Source organism: Centruroides vittatus, unplaced genomic scaffold (genome assembly GCF_030686945.1).
Source record: "Centruroides vittatus isolate TY-2023 unplaced genomic scaffold, ASM3068694v2 contig_425, whole genome shotgun sequence".
In the NCBI taxonomy this organism is placed as follows: domain Eukaryota; kingdom Metazoa; phylum Arthropoda; class Arachnida; order Scorpiones; family Buthidae; genus Centruroides; species Centruroides vittatus.
This window is the reverse complement of record NW_027122231.1, coordinates 1,334,415-1,361,747: the sequence shown is the minus strand read 5'-3', so window position 1 is coordinate 1,361,747 and position 27,333 is coordinate 1,334,415. Positions and strand designations below refer to the sequence as shown.

General features: G+C 31.0%; 2 protein-coding genes across 4 annotated transcripts; one reads left to right on the top strand and one right to left on the bottom strand.

Moving 5' to 3' along the window:
* The first annotated feature begins 114 nt into the window (after positions 1-114).
* Positions 115-12,612, top strand: LOC136976811 (sine oculis-binding protein homolog A-like). 3 transcript variants are annotated; one of them, XM_067272191.1, is made up of 5 exons: positions 115-384; positions 8,830-8,969; positions 9,159-9,417; positions 9,905-9,985; positions 11,226-12,612. In XM_067272191.1, exons 3-5 carry the CDS (start codon positions 9,177-9,179, stop codon positions 12,377-12,379), a joined length of 1,476 nt encoding a protein of 491 aa, XP_067128292.1. In that variant the 5' UTR covers positions 115-384; positions 8,830-8,969; positions 9,159-9,176; the 3' UTR covers positions 12,380-12,612. The 3 variants fall into 3 exon arrangements, with proteins under 3 accessions (XP_067128292.1, XP_067128291.1, XP_067128293.1); XM_067272192.1 differs by lacking the exon at positions 115-384 and adding an exon at positions 1,048-4,496; XM_067272190.1 differs by lacking the exon at positions 8,830-8,969 and having other exon boundaries at positions 116-384.
* Positions 12,613-14,706: 2,094 nt separating this feature from the next.
* Positions 14,707-25,121, bottom strand: Bin1 (histone deacetylase complex subunit SAP18). Its single transcript, XM_067272225.1, has 3 exons — positions 25,012-25,121; positions 16,969-17,075; positions 14,707-15,076 (listed from the first exon to the last, which is right to left on the bottom strand). Exons 1-3 carry the CDS (start codon positions 25,087-25,089, stop codon positions 14,794-14,796), a joined length of 468 nt encoding a protein of 155 aa, XP_067128326.1. The 5' UTR covers positions 25,090-25,121; the 3' UTR covers positions 14,707-14,793.
* Positions 25,122-27,333: the final 2,212 nt, after the last annotated feature.

Below are 27,333 nucleotides of genomic sequence, written 5' to 3'. Positions count from 1 at the left end.
AAAAATTTTTAAAATATTTCAAAAATTTAATTAAAATATCGATCACGTGACGGCGCTAGACGGACCAATAGGAGAGCTTAATCTCGATGGCGCACTTCTTCCTTCCAGTTGATCGACTTGTAGTAGTCGTCTGCTTGTGCATGGTGTCGACTGGCGAAGATGAAGGACGATGCGAGTGAAGTTAAACGATCGTTATACGAAACAAAACAGACGAATGGAAGTTGGCTCGTTACAAATATAACGTTCGATGACGATTGAAACGACCGGGTTGAAGTCTTTGCCATGAGCGGAGGCGAAACGCCGCCGAGCAGACGTCGATGTTCCGATCCTGTTAATGATTTCGAAAGTGTTCGAGTCAAACAAGAACCGGAAGATGATATTAAAGTAAGTCGCATTAATTAATCGCCTTAATTTCCACTTATAATAGCGTTGTGAAACATTTACCTATTCTCTACTTGTCAACAATACTTTTTCTTCTATTTTCCTCTGTTTTCCTCCTGGCGCACGTGACGCGTGATGTCGTGCTATGACGTCACACTCTCCACGTGGTAGAGAGTGTGGGACAAAAAAAAAAAAGATTTGTTTTTATCACACGAGTTGAATTTTTTTTCCTTTTTATTCCTGGTTTGTTCTTTATGTTTGAATGCCTCGTTGACCCGGTGCCAGAATTCTGTTAAAATAATTGTATCGAATTTGTGTTGCTCGTATCAATTATCAAGCGAATAGATTTGTGTAGATGAATAGAAGTGAAATTATAAATTAATTTTAAGTAAAGAAAATTACAATGTTATTGCTAAATTAAAATATAGAATTAAATTAAAGAAAATTTATTTTTAAATTATAATTTTTGTTAATTAAATTAGATTAAATTAAATTAATTTTAATTATAGCTCAGTTACGTCTAAAATTAATTGAAAAATTTTTAATAAACTTTGCAAAATGCTATTTAAACATGATTCGATCAAAATTAAAAATCTTTTGTTTTATTTTCCTATGTGAAAAATTCAATTTTGATTAGTTTATAATTCCGATTTTATAAATTTTAAAATGGCTTTCCGAGTGATAAAAGAAATTAATTTTTCTATCGGGTCGGATGCGGCTTGATTAATGAAGATGATTATTTTATCAAACTGAAATATAATGAAGCGGTCGTCAACATCCTCCAAAATTCAAACACGGCTTGAATAACTGTATAAAGGTCAAGACCGGCAGTATATTTAACATATTCATTCACCTGCGGACAGGCAGAGAATGAACGCGTGCATATTCCCCACCCTCTTCTCATCAGAATTCTTGCCAGAAAACAGTAATGAATAATAATTTACCCATCCACCCACTTTCTTAATTACTTCGTCTTTATTTACCACGTTGGAAACATCTCAGAAGATACAATAAAAAGTTTGCGAGTGCCAGCACCAATCTCCTACAGATTTGAAAAGTTTTTTCCTCGTCACTCGATTTTTAAGTGCAGTTTGTAGCTTTTAAAAATTATCGCTTTTGCTTTGATTGCGATTTTCATTTAAGATTAAATTGCTTTTTTTTTTTCTCCTCATCCCCGAGATCAAAGTTTTCTAAATATTTTTAATACTGACATCTCGAAAATACTCTAAAGAAAGGAGTAAAATTTGGCGTTTTCGTAGTTTTTTAATGGTAATTTGCATTCTAAACGAAAGTACGGTACCACTTGTGGCATACGTGTAGAAAATTTTTATTTGAAATATTAAACAAGTGGTTTTTAGTTTGGCGGAATTATATAACTGAACTTAAGCTACGTATACGCAGGTGATTGGGAAGAAATGTTACTTTTCCAATGCATGAAGGTTGCTCCTGTACTACGTTAAGGCGGGCGATCAATGTCCAGTCTCTGATGTAACTTGAGAAGTTTCTGTATTTCCGGTGTAAGACTAAACTATGGACGGGAAAGGGAATGAGATTCTCTCTCTCTCTCTCTTTTTTCATTTATTCCTACCTTTGGCAGAATTTTTAGCTGATCAGGTTGTTTTCCATTATGAAATGTAGCTCTTCGCGACATTTCAAACAATTACTATCCAGAAATTTAATCGTCTCTCATACATCATCATCTCCCAATGAAGTTTCATCCATCATCACCGTCGCGGAGTCGTTTAGGAAATTCGATAAACAACTTTTCTCAACAGTGTAATTTTTCTCCCACCTTTGAATTCAATTAGTCAGTATATTACTTCCGAATTACTCCATAAATCGATTAGCCTATCAATAACCGAAAGCGGTGTGTTCCGTCCAGTCCGTATTCATATTTATGGTCATAAATATTAATGGACCGAGTATATCTCGCCACTATCAAAGACAACTGTCTCGAAATCATTTCCATTCCCCGACCGTAAATTCGCCCATTATGCAAAATGCGACTTAAGCGAGCAAATAGTCGACCTTCGATTAGCATAAGAGGTGACATTGGTGAGCATTAAACGATTTAAAGGTGCCATTCGTTACACATCGCATCAAGTGCAGCCGTTTTACTGTATTCGACCTAATTGCTTTTTCAAAAAATAAGACGTCATCCGGAGTGTCCACATCGGAAGACAACAAACAGATCGCTACGAAAATTCTCCTTTTTCACATCTGGCATCGTCAAGGGTTTTTCCTGTTCTTTCCCAGAACTCCATGTAGATAACAGGGTGATAGTCTGTCTTTTTTTCTTCCTATATATATATACATATACAGTAGATATCCCCAGTTTGAAACCGATAGCTCTCGGATCTTGTTACCAAACTAACACGCTATTGAATGCACATGGTAGTCTCTCTCTATCCAATCCCCCGCCACCTTCCCTTTCGTCCCACACTAAAGCGTAGTCTGAAACCCCAAAATCACAGGTTTGACGGCATATATGTACTTATTTAGGTGTATACTTAGATAAACTGTGGGCAGAATTAGAAACTGCTTCGACGCGCCGATATCTTACAACCGTCGGTGTAAAGTATCAAAACTATTTTTAGATGTCCTGTTAAGTTTTCTTCCTTGAAGTAGAAGACTAACTCCACACTCGCTAATGGCGAGAATGCTTTTATAATATGCATTCTTTGATAAAGTGCATATTTTACCCGTTTTTAATTTATTTAAAATCGAAAATAAAGTAATAAAAGATTTATCGACGCTTCGCCGACAGCAACGTAATAATAAAGGTATGTCCATCAAAACAGCTAGGGAATAATATATATATATAAAAAGGTAGTAGAGATTTACATTGTAAATGAGCAGATATGTAAATGACATACAAGTTTTTGAGGGACTAGAAGGTAAACAGAAGTTGGGGACTGTAAGGTACATGTACACACTCTCCATTAAGGTGTAATGGAATCGTAGACCGGTTAGTCGTCACTTTATCCTTCCCTAGCGACCGCTTGCCGGGGAGACGTTACCCGATCCTTCGTCCGAACTCGACACCCCTCATTAATTTTCTCCACATATACATTTCCACTTTATTTCTGCAATTATAGTTGAAGTCTCTAGATAAAATGTGAGACTCGACGGTGCTGCAATTTGTTATTCTCCGAAAAGTTTCAGGTCATTTGGAAGACTTTTGTATTTGTACCATAATTTGAAATCCTATACCATCTAGGACCAATAGTAGGGTTCTCATTTGGCTCGTGGCTCCGTTTGAAGAAATGGGAAAAGGTAGTAGTGCTGAAAAGGCACTGAAATAGTAGATGGATGTAAGGTGAGCCTCTCTTTCTTTCGAGTTGGCTGACATTAGATGGTATGCCTGCATTCTCTTTCATCGTCATCTAATCTCTCAGTTCGTTGTTGAAACATCACTGGACGGAAAAAAAAGAAAATGTAAAACTTTGTCGAATAAATATCCGTTTCTTCCTGTTTCATTATGGATCGAGATAATGGATACAAAAATCACATTTCCCATTTCTCCGATTTCTTTCTCGTGTTAATTTCTTAAATAACTTTTGCAAGAATTATTGATAAGAACAACATCACGTCGAATAGCGAGAGAATTAGGTGTAGAAGCCCGATAGTAGATGTTACGCTGGTCTAAGTGTCGAAAGACGAAGATATATAAACAAATCGCTGCGAGGTCGAGCGGAAATGAGTTTGTGCAATGTTCGAATGTTTGAGAATATAATAAACACAAATTTTTCACATCTGCCTTCCATACGTTGTGAAATTGCCGAATTTCCTCAACTAAGTTTAATTTCCGAATTCATTGAAAAGCGTAGAAGCCGGCTGCATGACAAACTGATCAAACGCTTCCTTTTTTCTGTTACTTTATTTTTTCAAAATGATTACTTTAAGAAGAGATATGGAAGTAATAGTGAGCAAAGGAATATGTCGAACTGAAAATACCACTGGTGAGTCTGCTAATTGATCTCCTGATAGTAATTTCGTTTCGAGTCTACAGCACAATTAAATACCGTTCAGAAGAAACATTCTACTTGGGAGTTTAGACGATAAACTGCTCTCGGTTGAAGATAAGTTTCCTCTTAATTGATTGCCTAAAACACGTGAGTACCCAGGAACGATTTCAATTTAGTAGCCTATATTTTACTTTTACTGATCTGTAAACAGTAGGAATTAAACCGCTGCTATTTTGACGTCGTGTTTTTTGTAGTCAGACCTAAGAACTGCGACTGATACCGAACCTAAAAAGGTACCTTTAATTATTTAATTATATAACTTGTTTAGACATTTTGGAATAAATTTGCTTCAGAAGTGTTATATAAACTCGGTAGATCTAGAAAATGAAGCCTAATATAGTTCAGTTATTATCTGATACAGCTGGTAGATAGAATTTCTTAGATTAGTTTAAATTTAAACAGGAGTACTGGTGTTTTATTTCTGACAAAAATAACTAAGTTGCTTAAAATTATAGTCCAAGAAAACATTTCTTCGATATTAAATAAGTTATTTTAATTGGATCATTAGTAGTAATATATTTTTTTTAAATTAGATATTTAGTGTTATTAGTATTTAGAAGATTATTGTTAAGATTCTAGGATATAGATATGCTTTAAAATCTGGATCACATGATGTATTTTAATTATTACAGTAATTTATGAAAAGTAAATCGATATATCGTTTGTTCTCCAAAGTTAAGTTTGAGATAAATACAGAATGGTGGAATAAAAGCAAATTACAAAAGCATTATAATTAGAAAAGCATCTTCATCTGTAATCTTTCCAATCGAAAATGCTTAAATAGAATCGAAAGTAAATCAAATATCTCTTGTTTTATATTATTAAATTCCACCTGTTAACTGTAACCGGCGCTAAATAAATTAACTGTAGATTTTAGTCATTGTCATCTCCACCACTACAGTTTAATTTGCTAATAGAAGAAAATAATCTGTTTAATGTTAAATTGAGGGAACATTAGGTTTTTAAATGAGGATTGTTTCGATTTTAATTGTAATTAAAGAAGACGAATTTGATTAGGAAGTCTAAAAGGTGTATTTTAAGCTTTACTACTTACATTTCTATTCATTTCAGATATTGTTTGGCTAATTAAATTTTTCGTTGTTAAATGATTCGTTGTAGGCTAATTCATCTATTCATGCTGAAAAATTATTCTTTCTATACATTTTAAACTCAGAATCGTGTTTTGTAGACTGTAAACTGTCTGTTTTCCTTGTAAATATGGCATTTAAGAAAAATTATGGGAGAGTTTTAAAAATGTTTTCCTGGAGTATTTACATCTGCCTGTTGCATATTTATTAAAGTAGAGGACTTATTTATGACATTCAATGCGAAACAATATAAACACTCCTTAAATTATTTGTTCAAATTGTTTCAGACGGTTTGATATTGTAAACAAAGTAGTTCTCAAGATTAAATTAGACTGTTTGCTATGCTTTTTCACTTAGGGTGCATTTATCATATATTTCTCTATTAGAAACATATCCAGTTTGTTTTTCTTTTTTGTTAAATTTATCTAAATGAGTGCTTAAATAAAATATAAGTCAATAATTGTCGATGTCTGATTTAATAATAGAGCACAGTAACAGAACTCTGTTCAAATATTGAGCGAAAGAAACAACTCTATTGATTCACTCTAGCCGATTCTCAAACATCGAATTTTAAAGATTCAAATATTGATTTCACGTTTGAAAGAGCCAACTGTAAAAGATATTTTATAGTATCACCTTGGTTTTTTTTTGTTCCTTCGATATTCCAATTTGTGATAAGGAATTGTTTCAATTTGTGTAAATTAGCGGACCTATTGGGCGATCGTATTGTTCGCTTTAGCGTCATAAACCTTCTAATATCATAATTAAAACGTATTTACATTTTAATAAATTAATCCAATATTGAAATTCCATTTTACAACGTGGCAGTTTATATATTTTGCAAATTCTCTCGCCCTCGTCATGTTTGTATTATAAAATAAAAAAACCTAAAAAATAATAAGGAAGAGACAATATGATATATTTTTATAAATTCGGTTAATAATTTTACGTCAATTATTGTAATATAAATTCCCTATTATCATCATCTCGAAACGCATTTTTGTTTATAAAATCAAGAATATATTGTTATTCATTATATCCAATAATATAAATTTTTAAAATTCTTTGATTAGGCTAACAAGAAATACGATTGGTATATTTAAATAATTTCTATAAACAAATTTTTATAAAGTTCTACGTATAACGCGAAATTTATAAAACTTACAATTTTTTTAGTACAATAATCATTTTTAAATCTAATTTTGATACTTTTTTTTATTCTTGAATTCTTGCTATTGAATTCACTAATTCGTCTGTCTTCTTGGTATTTATTATGAAGGATGAGTCGATGATGCCAGTTTTCGCCGACGTTTTCCTTCATTTTTTTCCTCCCCTAAATGCCGTTCCACTTTTTTTAATTTGGGAAACTGATATGTGATTGAGTGACATTAAATTGAGCGGTTCGTTTCTCCACGTCAGATATTACTTTCATCAACGTGACAATGAGAGTTTTGACGAAAATCAATTATTTCTGTGGTTAATGTATGGTTGTTCATTCGCTAATGATTTTGGAAGAGAAGAAATTCTATTTGCGGTAAATATTTTAAGATGCTTCTATTATTTTACATTACTGTTGATATCCTATCTTATTTTCACTTAAATCTTTCATCGTATTCGCGCACGTCACCGTATTAAACGAACTTTAAGTCAGCTCTAAGTTGTTCTATTCTATAGGCCTAAGAGTTGAGTAATCAGTTTTTAATTAATTCAAAAGTGTAAATATTTTTTAGCAGTCTCTAAGGATGGCTGCAATATCCTGTTTAAAATTTCGGGAGTTAATTCTACTCTGGTAAAGACGAAACGGCTAATTTTTGCCCAGCTTCTAATTATAAATTCCAAATCTGTCTTAAACTCTTAATTTTTAGTGTTTCGGTCTAGTCAAATCGGTTCCCTAATACTCATTTAGCTACAGTACAATAGATCGCTCAGTTTTTGCATTTCTTTCAGATTATTGGCCATTCTCCAAAGCAGACTTCTATTCAGCTGCGAGAATCCCTTCTGTATAATTATTGTATACTTCGAGCAGGTGTTCGTAAATATACAGCCACCCCAAAAGAAGAAACCTGAAATTCGAATTTTAAAAAAAAATTTTTGAAAGGAAAATAAGTTTTTGCGGCTATTACCATAAAGCTTCCGCGCTATATTTTACGGTGTAAGCTTTAGTATATTGCACGAAATTGTCTGAATTGTAAGACCGTGTTCAGATCACGATGTCGGAAACACGTGTTTCCTTCGATTTTACATAACTAATCGATGATACGAAGAAGACTTGTCGTTTACTATCGATTCGTCCGATGGCCTACTTTGTCGGACTTTTTTTATTGGCCTTCTCTTAATGCTAATTCAAATTTACCTCTGCTTCCAGCAAACCATTGATTTGTCTATTTAACGATTGCGATTCAGTCGCGGCACTTGCGAATTCCGCTAGAAAATCCATCGAATTTGTAAATTTTAAAACTAGTTATGAGAAAACGGCATTAAAGAGTCAATTTTCTGCCATGTTACACACCAAACGCTCGTGTCTAATGAAGACAATTCCGTTTAATTGATTTTATTGGGAATTTGATTATCAGAGTGGAAAGCAATTCCATTTAAATCGACTGTTTCGGTCAGTGCGGAGGAAGTTGTACGGAATTGATTTCCAAGTGTTTATTATAAAAAAAAAAAAGAAAAATTTTCCGATGTTTTAGTTTAGCGTGTTAAATATAAAATTCTTGACGTGACAGATTGAATAGTTCTCTAATTAATTTAGTTAATTCTTAATTGATCGTTCTGGAAATTAATATCCTCCAGCATTCAAGAAATTGTTTTTTTCTGCTGGAAAATGTTAAATATCGATTTTGTATTGGTTTTACATTTAAAAATGATTATTTGGCAAATAAGTAAAATGCTTTTATTCGAGATATCAATATTTTATTGATTGTTTAAAGCCGAAATTACCGATATAACACGGTCAACTACCCTGAAGTAAAACAGTTTTATTTGCGAATCGGCCTATAAAAATCATATATAACAACTATTTTCTGTGAGTTTGTGTTCTTTTTTACGACTTCTACAATGTGTTGAATCTGGACGGGTCGTCTATTCGACACTTCAAAATCCGATAAACCGAAATAGTCGATTTTTATCGCTTAAATGTCCGTGAATCTGTCGGGTTTCACGTTCGACCGTACTAATTGAAAGTTTTTCTTTCTTTTTTTTTTAACTGAAGAGGATAGTTTGTTAAAATAAATACAGTTGGCCCGAGAGGTGCCGACTTAATCATTTTTGTTCTGACAGATACGCAAGTTATGATTTAAACTTGTTATCTTTTTAATTATTGACGATAATAGAATCAAAGAGAAGCAGATGGCCAACGTTAATCTAGTCTATTACGAATCATTGCTAACTTGATGGATAAGTGCAAACGTCGTGTTCGGAAAGAGTTAAGTCCACTCCTCCCACGGTGAGAATTTATGAAGATCTTGATGGGGTAAGACTCCAGTATTATCTCTTCTCCCATTGATAAGCACTGCCGGGTTGGTATAAATCAAGTGTAGAACGTCCCATTCGTCTGTTCTCCCTTACTCATCCGGAGCAGGTGTGCTACCGTAGCTTAAGAGTTTTGAGTTAATCAATCATTTATTGTCGTGGTAGAATTAATCAATAAAATACTTTTCAGGATTACGCCGAGACCACTATGAACGAGTTACTCGGATGGTACGGATATGGAAAAGTGGATAGCAAGGATACTCAAGGTTTGAATTTACAACACTTCGCTACGGTGACGTCACCCGTCACGTCTGTTTCTACACCCGATGGAAGTGGTTCCGAAGATACTAGTCGCGACACTCTCCATCCTTCGACTGGAAAGTCGTCTTCCAACGGCCCCGTTAGCGTCGACAGCCCGAAATCCGAAAGTGGACAAGGGAGATCAGAAAGTAAGTTGGATTATTGTGTATCTATCGTAGTGTCGGAATTGAATTTGTCACACTCGGGCAAAGACCGATCGGATGATTAGAGGATTTTTTGTCAGTATTGCCTTATCCAAAGACGAACTCTAAAATTAATGTAATTATAAAGTAGTGGATCTGGTTGGCGGTGGTGGTGTTGCCCGCGGCTGACGTCTGCCACGATTTATAGCTGTCCCGGTCAGACCGAAAATCGTGATGTTCCAAACCTCATGCCGACACGCCTCCTTCACCCTCCTCCTCCTTATTCAGATTCCACACCATCTTCTACGCAGCAATTATACACTAACCCTTTTTTTTCTTTTGCTGCATTCGATCGGATGTATCTTTAATATTCCGATTCTGTTTGACCTTTTCTTTGACTCCCGATCTTTTAATGTTCGAATCCAATTGTCCGTTTGTTGAGTATTACGTGCAGAATATCATTTTCTAATTCGTATTCTTTTCATTATTACAGGATCGTCTTTGGCTAATGATCCGGTTGTTATTCAACATCAGAAACTGGTGTCCGCTTTGGCAAATCTTCCAAAACCTCCAGGTGAATCATTTTCATCATCTTTTTTTAGCGTGACTTCATGTCTGGGCGTTTGACGGTTACGAAAATCGACAAATAAATCAGAGTTTCTGAAAACTAACCTCCCCTTTGGGCACGGCCCTACAGGGTACGTCCTTCCTTACCTTGAACCCTTAAAAGATTTAGCCCACTGTCAACTCATCATTCGTATCTCGCGAGGAAGTTTCTTTCTTTTCAAACTCATTCCCCCATTTTAGCGATGTTAATGAATTTATATTATTAAAAATTTAACATTATCCGCACTATCTTCCCTCCCATCTCTTTTTGAATCGATTTTATGCGTGGCACTTTCGAAAAATGAATGAACGAACAACCAACCCATATTTTGCAACGTAACATAAATCTTAAAAACTCCACATTATTAAACAAATAAATACAATCTTACACAGAATGAAGCATTAAAATTATAAAATGTATTTTATTTTATTTAATTTGAGCATTTTGTAATTTAAACTGAAATTATTGCCAAGTTTGCATTATGCGGATTTATAAATTAAAATGTGTGAATTTTTTAAAAAATATAAATAATTAACCGATTTTTTCAAAATAATTATGAATTATTTATTTTGGAAATCTTAATTTTTTTCGAATATTTTTACTCTGTTTTATGAATAAAACATTAATTCGTATGAAACAAAAAAGCTTTGTCGTGGAGTCCAAAGTTGCAACAAATTCGCACGGAGGTTCATCCACAGGTGGTTGGAGGCCAAGATCAATCATTAGAGAAGTGTTTACGCATTCCCCACCATGCGCCAATCGTAACTGCCGTCTGCTTCAATGACACTCGAACTAAATAGATAAATCACAGAAAATAAGAGAGTGGATGCAATGACAATTGGCTGAAAACACCAGTTGTAATGAACTGTCTGCTGTATATCCCAAACATGGGTTGATTCCAAGCTATATATTAACTCGGACTGTCCCGCCCATAGTTCGTCCTGTAATTTATAGTGATTAGTCGGTGGGGATGTTTGGTCGTGACTTGAAACGGTGCTTCGGATCGTGGATAGTGGAAAATTGTAGGGACTAACTTTTAAACGACAGGTTAAATTGTCATCGCAGAAACGGTCCTATTTATTCAGCTACGGCCAATTACATACAATAATTATTTTAAAAGGGTACGAATGGTTTCGGGCTGTCCGTAAGATTATAACAGTTATTAGAATCTCGACAGCTTGAATTCACTTTTGGGCTTTCTTTACAGAATCTCCGAATCTTCCCCCCGGTTGTGTCGTTTGTGCCTGGTGCCAAAAAGTTGGAATGAAACTATTTACTTTAAAAACAACGAATGGAAGTAAGGCCTTCTGTAGTGAACTGTGCTTCACCCAATGCAGAAGAGCGTCGTTTAAGAAGAATAAAGTTTGCGACTGGTGCAAACACGTTCGTCATACTGTCAATTATGTAGATTTTCAGGATGGTGAACAACAGTTGCAGTTCTGCAGCGATAAGTGCCTCAACCAGTATAAGATGAATATTTTCTGTAAAGAAACCCAGGCACATCTTCAGTTACATCCTCATCTTCAAGACGCGGCCTGTAAAGTGACACCGAGTGGTTCTATGAATCTCATAACGCCAGAACTTTGGCTGAAAGACTGTAAGAATGGTGCCAAGACCAACGAAGACGATGTTGAGGAAACATCCGCTCAGGATGAAGTAGATGTCGTTAATACGAAGCAGAATACCAGGAAGGAAAGAGAAAAGGGTAAACGAGTTAATCGACAAGCCGGAAGTCGACAAAGTAAAGACGGGAGTGTGGAAAATCGACAGACTCCAGCTACTCCCGCTTTAGGGATATCGCCTCATAGAAGACAGTCTCCGTGTGCACCTAGTGACTATCAGAGACCGTCATTTCTTCCACCATATCCCAGTTTTCTTGCGCAACAACAGTTAGATGCTTATCTTCGATTGCAGCATTCCAGGTTTGGAGGACCACCAATCCCACTGCCACACGGTCCTTTACCCCCCTTTCCTCCCGGAACAAGCCCTCATCCTCCTCTTCATCATCCATCATATCCTACTCCACCCGCATCACTTTTGCCTCCGGTAACGGTAGCCGTTCCTTATCCAATCCTCATCCCTTTACCTATCCCCGTTCCCATTATAATCCCATTATTATTAGGACTGTCGGAAAAGCTACAAGAAGAGAAGAAACAGGAAGCGAGAAAGGCATCGGATATCAAGAAAACGAACTCTAAAGTGGGTGACGACAGCAGTGACAGTAGTCAGGTGGAGGATGACACCACAGAAGACGACAGTGAGTTTACCAAAACAACTAGAAAGGAGAAACGGCCCTTGCAAGAAGGAAAGTATCGCGAGTTGAAACGGAAATGTACGAGAAGAAAACTAAATTCGATATGATTGTAAATAACGCTGAAGAGTTATCAAAGAGATTATCAACTACTTAGTTTTAAAAAGCTTAGCTTATATGTTGTTCGAGATCTAGTTTTTCAAGGTTATATACAATTTATAAATATATATATACGTATTTGTACAGTCTTTACTGTATACATGTATATACTAATTGTTATTGATGTCTGCAGGTTGTGATCATTTATTTGTAGCAAGTTTCATTAAAATGTTCATGTTGTAAATACGAAACGTCATTTCTTTAACCGGTCGCATCGGAAAAACTCCCTCACAATTCCGGAAGTTTTGGCGACCGTAAATCTTACACACAGACACACCTGGGATCATTTATCGCCATTCTTCCATCAGAAAAACTCTCGGTAGGGCCCGCCCCTAACCATCGGTGCGAGATTACAGGTGAGGACAGAGGAGGTGCCGCTAACCATTGTGAAGCTGGACAGCGGACAAAGCGTGGGAACATGTCGTGTGAGGTCACGGTCGGTCAGCATCGACACAAGCCAGCACCGTGATTAAGGGGAAAATGAGTTGAGGGCGGACTCCTAGAAGGGGTGGTACTCTGGCGAGAGGAGGAGTGCAGACATCGGATAGCGTCACAGAGTCGCCACCGAGTGTGAAGCCAAATGAAAGGTTATTCTGTTCGGCGACCGTCTCTATAGACTAATGAAAGGACTCTGCTTTGATTTTTTTCCTCTCTGCTTTTTTTCTTTTTTCTTTCTCCTCCCCGTCAGAGTTGAAAAGGTGTCTGCTACTGTTGCGCTGTGACTACTAATCAACTGGCTCAATCGCCAGGTAATTTTGTATTGTTATCGGGTACCGATAGCCTAGAAAGTTGCAAATCAAACCGACACTTTGTAAACCGATATAAATAAGAAGAAAGCTCGTGTTGCCATTCGAATTGCAAATCTTTTAAAAATAATTGCTTCCTTTTTGAGTTATTTTCCTGTATAAAGATGTCACAACAACGCAGTAGACTGTTGCATCTAGAGGTTTCTTTCACATAAATTAGAGAGCGCTCACACATTGTAGATATAATGCTTGAATTATTTACAGAAAAGAAATTTTATTGAGAAAAATCTAGCAACTTTTTTTATGATTTCCAATTCAAACTCGAGAGTAGCCTACAGGTACTCGTTTCTAAATAACAACTTCGTTTGGCATATGCTACTTTCTTTCACAATATTTCCAAAATATGTATATTATTTTTCAAATTCTAACGTCAAAACTTTTTACGGAATATATTAAAAAGTTTTTAATTTACTTTTTACATATAAATGTATACGAATAAAATAATAAAAACGTTGAATTCAAAGTAAATAAACTTAAAATAAGCAAAAAATGTATATTTTATTAGCTTAAAAGTTGAATATATCTATCTATATAAACTTTTGATTATTTCATTAACTAAAACAAGGTTGTTATATCAAAATTACCATATATTTGATGGATAATTTAGAAAATTTATATTCTTAATGATTAAATTTTCAAGTAAATTTGATCTTGATAAATTAATGTTAAGGAGATAAAAAAATAAATTTAAAAAAAAAGACTGCAAGAAGATTTTTAAATATTAAACCAGAAAAACAATTATGTATTTACTCCATTAAAAATGCTTGATAAATTAAGTTTTTTTTTTAATACACGAATTTGTATTATATTTTAAAATAATGAAGTCGTTTTTATTGTTGACGACCTTAAAGCACTAAACCAGGAATAGAAATTCGACATGGTGTGATCATACTGCTGCCATCTGTTGTCAAAAATGATTTAGCTTTAATAGAATTTCGGAAATTTAAGTACTTAGGATAATTATTTAAATTCATATTTTGATCGATTTTATAGAAATAGGATTTGGAGTAATTTTCTTTATCTAAGTTAAAAATTTATTAACTGAAGGTTTTGAATGTCATTTCGGCTATACAATTTTAGTTGAAAGATGGAATTATTTTTTCCTATTAACATTTGATAGAAAAATTAGCATAAATCATCAATCTTAACTGGCTCTAGGCAATCATGACTATTTGATGTAATTTCATCCTAATAAAAGCAATAAATTAATTTTGTTTTTTCATTTCTGTATTCCAAAATCTTAGATTTTACAAATTACTAGGAGTCATTTCTTTAATATAAAAATTTTAAATATATGAATTGTTTAATGGATTTTAACAATTTGATTAAAAATGTGATTATTTTGATATAAAAATATACTAAATGCAATTTAATATATAGCATTAGAGCAATGGATTTTAGTCTAATTTCATGATTTCATTACTGAAAGATTTGTGTACTTTCTAAATTAACATTAAAAAAAAAAAAATGCATAAAATTTAAAAAACTTTATTTTATGGGAAAAAAAATTATAGATACATCAAATGAATATGAAAATTTACAAAAATGTGTACAATTTTTTAGTACGGGCGCCCTCCCCTACGAATGGGAGGTCCTCTCGAAGGAGGTGGAAATATAGCTATGTCTAAATAATCTCCGATCTGAAATCTAGATACGGACAGTGTTTTGTTATCGTCGGTTCCTCTCTGTCCCGAACAGGTAGTGCCTATGTCTCGCATCCTATATCCTGGACCTCGGATGTCGGGAAACACCAGAGCAAAATCAAAGTAGGTTCCCTTTCTTCTAGCGTCAGGATTAACCTCTTTGACCAGACTCGTCAACTCTTTGAGAGTAGCATCCATCCTGGAATATTAGTTTTAACAATAATAATTCCTTAGGATTTTTTCAATAAAAGATAAAAGCTGGAAAAATAGTGTCTAATAGGTTTACATTATTAAGTTTTTATTTTAATTTTCCACCAGTTACTTCAGCAATTAAGTTTGTTATATATATATACTGAAAATTTTTTATGTTTGCCACTATATATTATCAAGTGATACAATATATTTCCAGGATGGTATAGAATTTTAAATTTTCTAAAAACGTATATTCTATTTTTCTTTTGATAGTTCCTGCCATCTGTTCCCTATATTTTAAAAATAAAATTTACAGCTGTAACCCTATTCTAAAATGAAATATGAGACAACAGATGGTATTACAAGAAAGTATTGTAACCCAATATCTTCTTGTTATCTGATATTCAATGGCCTTGAGAAGCAGGGTATGTGGTTTCAACCATAAATTGGACAGATGCCTGTTAACTTTTTTCAGGTATTGGATTTAAAAATAATTTATTTCAAATTTGCAAATGGACGAATTTTTTAAAATATTAACAGGGAAATAATAAATTGGATGAAATTTACTTGTCAAGTTTATTCCCCAAAGCAAAATTATTTATAATCACTAATATTTATTGAAAACTAAAGTATAGAAATGAAATCTGAAACAAAACTTGCAACAGGAATAAATTTAAAATGTTAACAAAAATTCAGTATGTAAATAAAAGGAATGATTTACAGATTAGAATGAATTTATTTTGATGAAAGTCAAGTTTAATAGCTATATTTTCAAATTTGGAACTATTTCATTTATTACAATAGTATTTTTTAGAGAATGACTAAACATATCTTAATTTAACAATTGACTAATAGCATAAGAGAAAGAAAATTTATACAGTACTGTACAATAATACAATACAATACTGTAGTTCAACTAGAAATGAATGATTTGACATTGATCTTTTACAAAAATAACTTAATTCTTAAGTTTTACTCTAAAATAAATAATTGAAAGAAAGAAAAACAACAACAAAAAAAACCAATTAATTAAAAAAATAGTTCTGATTAGTTTTTATCTATGACATTTTAATAAAATCTATTTTAAAACAGTTTGATAGACATTTTGCAATTTTTTAAGATCAATAAATTTTATATAAATTGAGCTCGAGCTTCAACAAAACCTGAACTAGCCAATTAGCAATGGATAAAGTGTTAAATTATGTAGTATATCACTTTGTATTAGTATAAATGCTGAAAATTCTATACTTAGGAATACAGAATATAAGTATACAATGGTTCTCCAACTTTTGGATGTAATGCTAAAAATGTCTATAAAAATCAAATAAATGTAACTCACTACAAGTACCTATTTCAATCCTTTGCTCTTTCTCACGTCGAGATTGGCTATGCCACTGCATAGAATATAGAATTCTCTACATAGAAAAGTCTATTTGTATTAGAATAGAAATTTTAGAATTCATACCAAATCATATTGTAAGATACATTAAAATAACCAAAATACATTAAACTCTCAATTTAACAGACTAATTGGGGGAAGGGGTGACTTCTATTGCCTAAAGTCCATTAAACTGAATGTGTTTTAAAAACATGTATATTAACAACAAAATGCCAAGATGTTTTAAAATATTGTTATGATGTATAAATATGAATAAAGTAATATGTATTATACTCATAGACTCTAATCCAACCTTTTAGCATGCTCTATTTACAAATGAAAAGGTTTTAAATTTTTCCTAATGGTCAGAAAATGTTTGTCTATTAAATTGAAGATTTACATAGATCAAAATTGTTTGATATTTAAAATACTGTAAAAATGTATTGAATTTATTGTACATTAATATAACAATTTTTTTTTTCAGATATTTTCATACAAAATTATTAAATTGCAGAACTTACCAAGTATAAATTTGTAATTCATTAGATGGAACATTTCCTCTTGAGAACTCACTCAAGGAATGATGTCTTCCAGTGTTGATAAAAACTCTCAACAATAATGGACAAGTCTAGAAAAATAAAAAATAGATAAAAATGTTGGATGAAAATTGATGCAATCATAATTATATGCTTGTTTTTATAATACAAGCAAAGTGAAAAATAACTATCATAATATTAAGAATAATTTGGCTCACACATTGTTTAGCAATTTTTTCCCCTTTTATCTGGATACATAAAAAATACGAATTTTCATGCTTCAGTTCTTTAGAGAATAATTCTCGATTATTTTTGTAATGTTCTAATTCATCCAACAGTTTAAATATTAGAAAGATAACCTTTATTTATATATTTTTGAATAAGAAATTTTTCTTTTTTGATCAGTTTTTTTAACATCAGTAAATCAATCAAAGTTCATAAAAATCAATAATAATAGCTGATAATTTAAATATAGAGGAAAGGAGACAACTATCTCAAAGTTTCTCACAAAATGTTATTCAAAATGACAATGAAAATACTTACTAATATTTATAACAGTGTAAACTGGTACTAAAATTATAACAAAACTTCTATAATGTTGGTTTTAAGGCATATAGAAGTTTTGTTTAGTCTTATTTTATTATATTTATACAGAAAATCCCAATAAAAATTGAAAGAACTGAAAAATAATTTTTAAATGTAGGAATTCCACATATTTATTAGTCTGAAAATAATACAGATGATGATAACAATATTGAACTCTATATTAGCTGCCAATTCTTAAAAAGCTTTTACCAAAAAAAAAAAAAAAAAAACGAGAAAATAAAAACTGAATATGAAATTTTGAAGTATGTTACATAGTCGTTTTCATTCCTTTAATTAAAACTGGGTCATCTTCCATTAACCCCTTGTTAATTTTAAGTCCAAAACAATCTCTGTTGAAAGAGGCTAAATGAGATAAAAAAGTTAATGTTTTCAAGATTACTTTTAGCTTCAGATCCTGAAAAAATTAAAATGATCAAATTTATTGACTAAATAAAAACTGTATAGGATGTAAAACTTAGAAAAATCTAGAAAATGTTCCTCCACCATCTAATTTAGGACTTCAATTGGGGAGTTGTTTCAGGCTTTTAATGACTTTAAAATGCTAATATTAAAAGTCATAATTTATAGAAATATCTGCCAACTGATACAAAGAGGCTAAAAGCAGCCATTTTATATATCATGCTTTTCATTTTTTTGAACAGAAGAAACTTTTAAATGGGAAGTAAAAATGAATTCACTAACATCAAGTATGATAGATACAGAACAAAAAAAATATATATATATATATTTAATATTAATGACCTACATTAATTTTAATGATTACAGTTAATGGCATTCCAGGAAATTTTCAAATGGATAACTTTTTGGGTTTCAACTGTATTTAATAAAATGATAGAATCGCTGTTCATTCATACATGAATAATAGCTCTAAGATAAGATAAATAAGCAGAACCATTGTGCAAACAAAATCAGAATTTGCAATTTGAAATCAAGAATGGATTTAAGAGAAGATTATAGATACTTTCATCTCTTCTATTGATCTGAAAAGAGAATTTCAAAAATTTAAATTCTTTAATTGTTTTCAAATGCCTCCTCTTGACAAATAATGAAAATCATAATGCATTTCAATAGATAAAACCCAGCTATTTAACAGTACTCTATTAAAATATATAGGTCATCATTAAACATCTGAATAATTTATTGTCAAGACATACAAAAATTGACAGATTTGTGTTAAATCATAACTAGAAAGCTTCTGCAAATTTAAGATACACTACTAGCATAGTATTAAAAAAAAAAGCATAGAATGAAGTCCTAAAAATATTGATGAAATCTACCACATGAATATTAAATTATAGTCCATTGTATTAATTTAAAGCACAGTCATTAGTTTCCATTTCAAGTATGTAATCCTGTATCCAATCACTTAAATAAAATGAAATCACAATTCAAAATTAATTCTACAGCAACTCTATAAAGCTTTATAAAACATTTATAATGCAAGATTTGTTTAAATTGAAATCATAAAATATGTGTTTATATATAATCAAAGTTTAGTAACCATTTTATGGAAAATCTTCTCACCTATTGTCAAAATGCATAGTACAAGCACTAAGTATATGCAATGTAATTAATTGTAATTTTTAAATATATAATTCACTATTTACTAACAGAAATATAACAAGATTTTGATGAATTTTTATCAATTAAAGAAATTTCATTTTTTAAAATTAATAAAATCGACATTTTATAAAAAAACATACCGTATTAAAATATGACTCGCTAAACTAAAAACAGATTAATATTTCCGTGTTTTTAATACGATATTTATATTTTATCGAAATAATGAAAGAAATGCTTATAACAAATTAAAAGTATAAGATATTATTTTTTTTTTAAATATCTTAACTTTAAAAAATAAAATTTCATTAAAAATAATATCTGGTTATATAATTCAATTTAAATAATCTGGAAAGGATAAAATATTAATTTTCCTCGGTAACAATACTAATTGCTACCTAAATGAAAATTATGACTGCCCTAAAAATGTCACCATTTGAACCACTTTGATAGCAATGGTCTGGAAGGAGGATAAAATATAACATGTACTCTGACTGTTAAATCAATGCCAGCTATTTTGGAAAACTTTCACATTAAAAAAAACTTCTTAATTTTTCACTTCAGAAAAGATAGCTGGAAGAGATTTCGGTAAAATCTGTAGTAGTTAAAATTAGCCTAAATTTGTTTATGTATGATTGAATCTTTTTTTGGATTGGCATTTTTTTTTCTTCTTTTAAAGTAAGAACAATACAATCTTTGTGAAAAAACTTTCCTCCCTAAGAGAAAATAATTCATTTCTGTTGGATATCATCTGTCACTTTAAATATTAAGATAATTTGTAAATATTTGTTAAAAATTTAAGTTATCAGGAATAGTGTAGACAAATAGAAAAATTATAAATAAATTTGAGTAAGACATTTCTCAAGAAATTTTGATAGTTTAATTTAATGAAAAATAAAATATAATATTTTCTTTTCTTTTTTATATAATTCTTTGATTTATAAAAATAAAAAAATAGTACATGATGAAACATGAAACTCCCATTGGATTATTCTGAGTAAAATAGATCTAATTCTAAACATTCTAAGAATAAATTGAAATTAATACTGACTGAAAGTCTTGATGAATTATTAGACAATTATTTAAAATTTTACCTGTAACTATATAGCAATACAATTAAGAATTATGTTACAATGCCATACTACCTTGGTGCTTAAACAGGGGAAAAAATATTCTAAAGGTTTTCAGATTGACCATCTTCAGATAGTATTTAACAGTTTTTTTAATCATGGAGTTGGAAATTTAAATGAATTAAATATTGGAGACTTGTTGCAATGCATGATGACTTGGTACACAAAATTTAAAACTTTTAATATACTGTATTTACTCGAATACATAAATAATGATGCAATTTTTAATGAAAATAATATTTTGCATTAAGTATTGTACATTTAGTAAGTAATTTTTAATAAAGATAAGTTTGATCATGCAAATTTAAGTTAGAAATTTTTAACATAATAAACAGGTTACTTTTCATTTACTTTTGTCATGACATTATAAATCTATATCTTTTGAATGATAAATGAATCAAGGCTATGAGACCCAATGCTATGTGAGAAAACATTTGGTTAAATAATCTTACAACATCCTACATATAGACCTACATTCCAGCATATATATCTGAAGGTAACTTTAAATTTTACTATAAAAATTATTCTTATTTATTCCACACATACATGATTTATTCTTTTTCTAACCAATCATTCATGCACGATAATAGCTATATCAAATGATTTATATTTTGTAATATTTATCTCACTCCATAATATATTTTGATTACGTAAAGTAATAATCAATTCGGAAATGATTATAAAAAAACAATTTTGAAATAATATACCAACTTCTACAGAAAAAGAAAATCTAATCGATTTAGCTGTTATTATATATACAATATATATATATATATATATATATAAAATAATGATATAATTTTAAAATATCAACTTCTTTTACCATGATTATCTAAAGTATCATATAGAATTAAGTGCACCTTAACTTAATACATTTGAATTTGAAGATAGTGAACTAGAAATATGAAATACAAATTTTTAAAATTACCTTAAATAAAAGGTGAAATGACTTATTTGATAACAAAAAATGCAAACCAATAAAGTAAGAGGAACAGTTATGAGCAATTTTTTAAAAATATTTATATATTGCCTACTATGATATATAGAATTAATGTATTATAGCCTAGTATATACAATGCACACTGATTCATGTTATATATTAGAGGCAGTCAAATGAAAATGAGACAGATGGGGAAAAAAGTAAGTAAACTGTTTATTATTTCAAAAGTAATTACCATAACTGTTAATACATTTAACCCACTGTGAGAAAAGATGGTCAGTGCCTTCATGGAATAATGTTTGTGGTTGCCTACAGAACCATGATTGTACCCCTTCATTCGAAGCAAATCGAGGGCCATGAATGTCTTTCTTCAGGGCTCCAAAAATATGGAAATTGTACGGTGAGAGATCGGGACTGTATGGAAGATGTGTAAAGGCTTCCTGGTGAAACTTGAAGCGCCATCAAGTCCAAACGCCCAGGAATGTTGATGGACGGCATCATTCTGTTGCAGGTAATGCCTGCCCACATGTTGCCAAAGTTGTTTAGACTATGCTGCAGAAGTTTTGCTGGGAAGCCCTTATACATCCTCCATACAGTCCCGATCTCTCCCCATCAATTTCCATATTTTTAGAGCCCTGAAGAAAGACATTCGTGGCTGTCCGTTGATTTGCTTCGGACTAAGAGATGCATGCCTGGGTACAATCATGGTTCCGTAGGCAACCGCAAACATTATTCCATGAAGGCATTGACCATCTTTTCTCACAGTGGGATAAATGTATTAACAGTTATGGCAATTACTTTTGAAATAATAAAGTTTACTTACTTTTTTCCCCATCTGTCTTGTTTTCATTTGACTGCCCCTAATATATTTCATATGATGAAGGATAATGATCATTAACAAGTGCAAAACAAGTGTTTTACAATTTTAAATGCAGAAGATTGTATTAAAGTTGGCTTTGATGTAGTTAGTATTTGAAAAATTTATCAGGAAACATTTATAGCATATTTGCAGAATATTTTTATGAAACATACAGAGACTGTTAATAAAAAACTTCAATATTAAAACTATTTAATATTGTTTTCCAATATAAGAATTTTAAAATTAGTTATATCTCAATACTTTTAACAAAATTACTTCATTTCAAACTACTACTTTTGTGAAATTACTTTTGACTCACTACTATTCCTTCTTTATTTTATAATTAAATATATGTTTTCTTTAACTATTAATTACATATTTTAAATGTTCTTGAAACCGTGTTTTTACTGTATATTGAGCATTGAACACAAGACTGTGTTATTTATCAAACACCTGGTTTTTTCCACCTTTATTAGTCAACTAATAAAGGTGGAAAAAGCCAGGTGTTTGATTGAACACGATCTTGTGTTCAATGCTCAATATTAATTTCAAAGATTTTTCAAAGATTTCAAAGACTTTTAAATGACTATAAAGAACAACTGTCAAGTGATAGATTCAAATTACCGATCTCTACAGAATAATAATATAACTCAATCCAAAAAGTTAATAATTGATAATTAATAATTGTCCAACATTTTAGATTAATTATATGATGTTTATATTGAAATTGTATAACTCCTGTGTCATTAGCCAGAATTATTCAAAAATAAAATACAGTATTTAAATTTTGATTTTAAAAATTCATTTGTAAAATAATCAAATCTTGGAATAGTTTCCCAGCAATTAACAGCTTGAAATAATCAACTGGCTGCTACCTAGTGCTGAATATACTAGAAATTTTTGTACTTGGATATTTGTATTCTTCTTATCTGCTAACAAAGAAAATTTGGGTAACAATGTTGTAATGTTTTTCAACCTGGGGTCTGCAAATCCTACTTCTTGAAGAGTTCTGAGGAATAAGAAATGGTTCTCATAATATTTACCTTTATTAAAACAGCCACTAAAGTTTAAATTAAAAAATATGAAATACTTTTAATTAAATAAAAATTTTAAAATATATATACCTTGAGAAACACTAGAGTAATGCATGCCCTCTAAGCATTCCACTCCTTACCTAAAGACATGCACTTTTTTTTATTTGACTTTTCAAAAATGTAATTTAATTTAATTTATGGTTTTCTCTTCCAATTTAAACAATAGATTTTCTTTTCTTTATTTTTCTTTAAATTGAATGAATCAACGATGGGAATATTTTAACTATTATAGTACATGAAAATTTGTGAAATGTTGATTTAATACATGGGCATGATTTCCAAGAAATTAATTTTGGGATGGTGCACAAAATCAAGAATTTACACTACATAGAAATATATTAAAAATTTTCCATAGTTGTCAAATACATAATAACCAACTTAAATATTTTTTTTTTTTTGATTATGTCAAGTATGACAATGCTAAATAAAATTTGTAACATACTTATATGTAGAATTTGGAAAAAAATTTCTTTAAAACATAGACTGAAAGTTACTTTTATAACAAAAATATAAATAACATACAAGTGCCACTCACTGACATTTTTCATTGACATAAAGACTTATTGTTCTTTGATATTGAAAGATCATATTACTTTAAAATTACTCAAAACAAGATCATCAATAAATCATTATCATACTATATAATTTTTTTTTATTTTTACACTCCAACAATTAATGCATACACTTCTTTTACCGACAGTTGTAGATCATTCTCAAAACTTAAAATTCCATGGCTAATTTTAAAAATTTTTTAGTTAATATTAGTTTTACATCTAATAGTGTTTATATAAAAAATTATTATAAAACACAACACAGAGGAGTGTGTTACCAACATCTCAAAAGGACTTGAGACAAAGTTCCTACTATTGTGATAATACATAATCTTTTAAACAAGCCCCAGGTATCAAACATTTAGCACTGCTGCTACATTCAATAGTAAGGAAATAATTTATATGCTTAATTTAAAATGTAGAAAAAAAAATTCATTAACCATACTTATATTTATATCTGGTTAGATGATAAATTATCAAGCAAAATGCACAATAAAGTTAAATAAGTTTATCAATTCTCCATAAAATGGCCCAGGACTATTAAATTTACACTATATAGTTTTTCCAGAAAAGTAAATAGTTATGCGAGTTAACCTATAATTTCAAATAGTATAAAGCCATTTCCTAAGTTCGGTTCAATATATCGAGTACTCATAAACAACAATACACGCTGGCTTATTCCGAAACCGTGTCTTTTAATTGTCCCTTACTTCACAACCGGATGCATACGTAGACACCAAGCATCTTTAACGTCACTCTTTATTCAGGAATATCTTATATGCCAATATGCATTTCGGGTAAAGATATTCAGGAACGAACAGTGATGTTAAAGATGCCCGGCATCTACCCCCGGTTGTGAAGTAAAGGACAATATATATATTTCACTATAATAATTTATTCGTTTCAAAAAGCATTTAAGTTACTATTTTTATGAATCTTATTTAAACCGAATGAAGATGATACAGGGAATCTGTACACTTACAAAATTTAAAGATTCATATTAAAACATTAATTTTACATTTAAATATTAGAAAGATCTGTGATAAACGAACGTAACTCATACAGTGATTTAAATCACGTTCTATAAATGTAATTATTATAAACCATTTAAAGTTAGAGTTACAAAACAGTTTCAAGATTCTTCATTTATTTTTATTTGTTCGATTAAACAAACCACGCCGTCAGTTCCTAACAAGAACACAAAGTAAAGTATACAAAGTTTCTTGTTTATAAACACAACCCGAAATTCCATTGCTGATAATTAAAAAAGAAACATAAAAAAATGTACCTTTTCTCGATCTATGGGCTTCTCCACGTCGGTTTTCTCCTCGATAACAGATTCAATGGGCATATTTCCACCCGCCATTGCCGCTGTGTTTAAGTTTGCGGTAAGTGTTGCCAGTTCTGTATATATACTCAATTTTTTTTTTTTAACAGCACCACGTGATTTACGGATTTATCCCATCTTCAAAAAATTTTTCAGTTTATAGGGAAAAAAAGGGAATTTATTGTTGATGACACAGAAAGTTCTTTGCGTTCGAATGCGTTTAATACTTCATTTTTCACTCCTGTAAGCAGCTAGAACACACTACAGATTTTAAAGACACGTACCGCAACGTCTTCCGTGCCTTTTTATGACCACTACAGCAGCCAGTCCAATTATTAAAAATGCTTTTAATGTAACTTTCCAAATAAAGAAACGAAAAAAGAATTGATTATTTTGACGTTCCTAACAATTGTCGCGTTTGCATTAAAGGAAGAAAATTCCTACTAAATAGAAAACACAATTTCTTCCCGCTAGACCAAACATCAAAAGAAAACAAAAAATTCTATTTAGCGGATAGAAAGATAAATTAGAGACAGCGAAACGGAAATCCAAAGATACAGTAAATTGAAAAATGCATTCGATCAGGGCGCCGTCTTATTTATTTAATAAATTCCTTTGTATTTTATTTTATGTATGGCGTCGCGACACGTAGCCGAGCGGGGAATGTCTCGCGGGAGGTCTTTTGTCCCTATTTAGGTGTTGTTACTAATGTGAAGAAAAATCTGAAAACGCCACGTGGTCGCACCCATAGGTGAGGCGCAAACCCACGACCTACCAGCGATGTTATCCACTCGACCACTGGTGGAGTTTAAATTCCTTTGTAATATTTAGTTTATATATTTTTAAATTATATATTTTTTCCGAAAATTTCCCGAGCAGGTGTTTATACATATAAAATATAATAATGGATGATATTTAATGAATGTCATCGTGGACTAAATATGGCGAATTGACGGCGTTTGAATGGATCAAATCGTACAGTTGACGACGCTTTGAGATAACTTTTATAAAATATCGATTGAATAATTTCTCCGATAGAAAATCAGTGTAAAATTGAATTTATTAAAACTTAATCTTAAAAAAAAAAAAAAAAAAATGTATACTTTTGTGTGAAACAGACTGAAATAATAACTAAAATTTCTAAAGCATAATCAAGAGAGAAAAATTGCTTAAATTACTGCCATTTTTGACTTAATTTATTAAACGATTCAACATTTCTTTATCGTTAATTATCAAATTTAAACAACGTATATTTTTTTGAATTTGTCTTCCTTCTAGTTTTGTTATCTACATTTTCATTGGTTTATTCCGAGAATTTTTAAAGTTTAGATAACGTGATCGTTTATACTCTAAAAATATTTACACGGAAATGTTTTATCCCCTACAAACAGATTACTTCTTAATTAAATTACACATCTGCTCGTAAAATTACTTAAAAGTACGGAATTTCGCTCTAACGAATAACGATTATTATTATTTCATGCAAATTATAATTGTTTATCTGGCAACACTTTGACGCTTTTATATTTACTGTCCTCTACCAGGGAGAACTAGTGAAAATACAAAGAAAAAGCAAAATATAATACATAATGTATATAACATAGCCTATTAAATATTCCACATACAAGATTTCATAATAAAGTATATAATGTATCGAAATGCAGTGAAGCATTAACGTGACGTTATAAGCGCACAATGTATAAAAAAAGAAGAAAAAGAATCTACGAATTATTATTTCATCGCATTTTTAGAAATACATAAAAATATAAATGATTAATCTTGTGCATATGGTTAGGATTCTTCGTGAAAGAATTTAAAACCGTAATAAATTTTGGCAACGTCACAAAATGTAATTCTTTATGGTCTTAAAATTCGTTGATAAATTACATTGCAAATAGGTTACACGGATGAAGTAGCACTATTTTTCTTTAATATTCTGATGACGACTACTCGAATTTTTATTTAAACGCTACAAGTGACGATAAGCCCGATATAATTTAGGTGTCACACAGCAGCGTGTCTCGTATTGTGTGACGTAATGACCATTTCCTTATTTTTTTAAAATGGCCACCTCTAGACGGTGGCCATTTTTAGATGTTCGAGCGTATTTTCTTCGGAAATTTTACTCGTCTGCAAATTTAGTTGCAGATCATTTGAGAGAGAAGTAAGACATCCGTCGAATTCTCAAACACGCTTTGGCACAATTTTTTTTCTATATATACAGTATAATAATAATGGCGCTTTTATTCTCTAATATGTTGAATTAAAAATTAGAATATAATT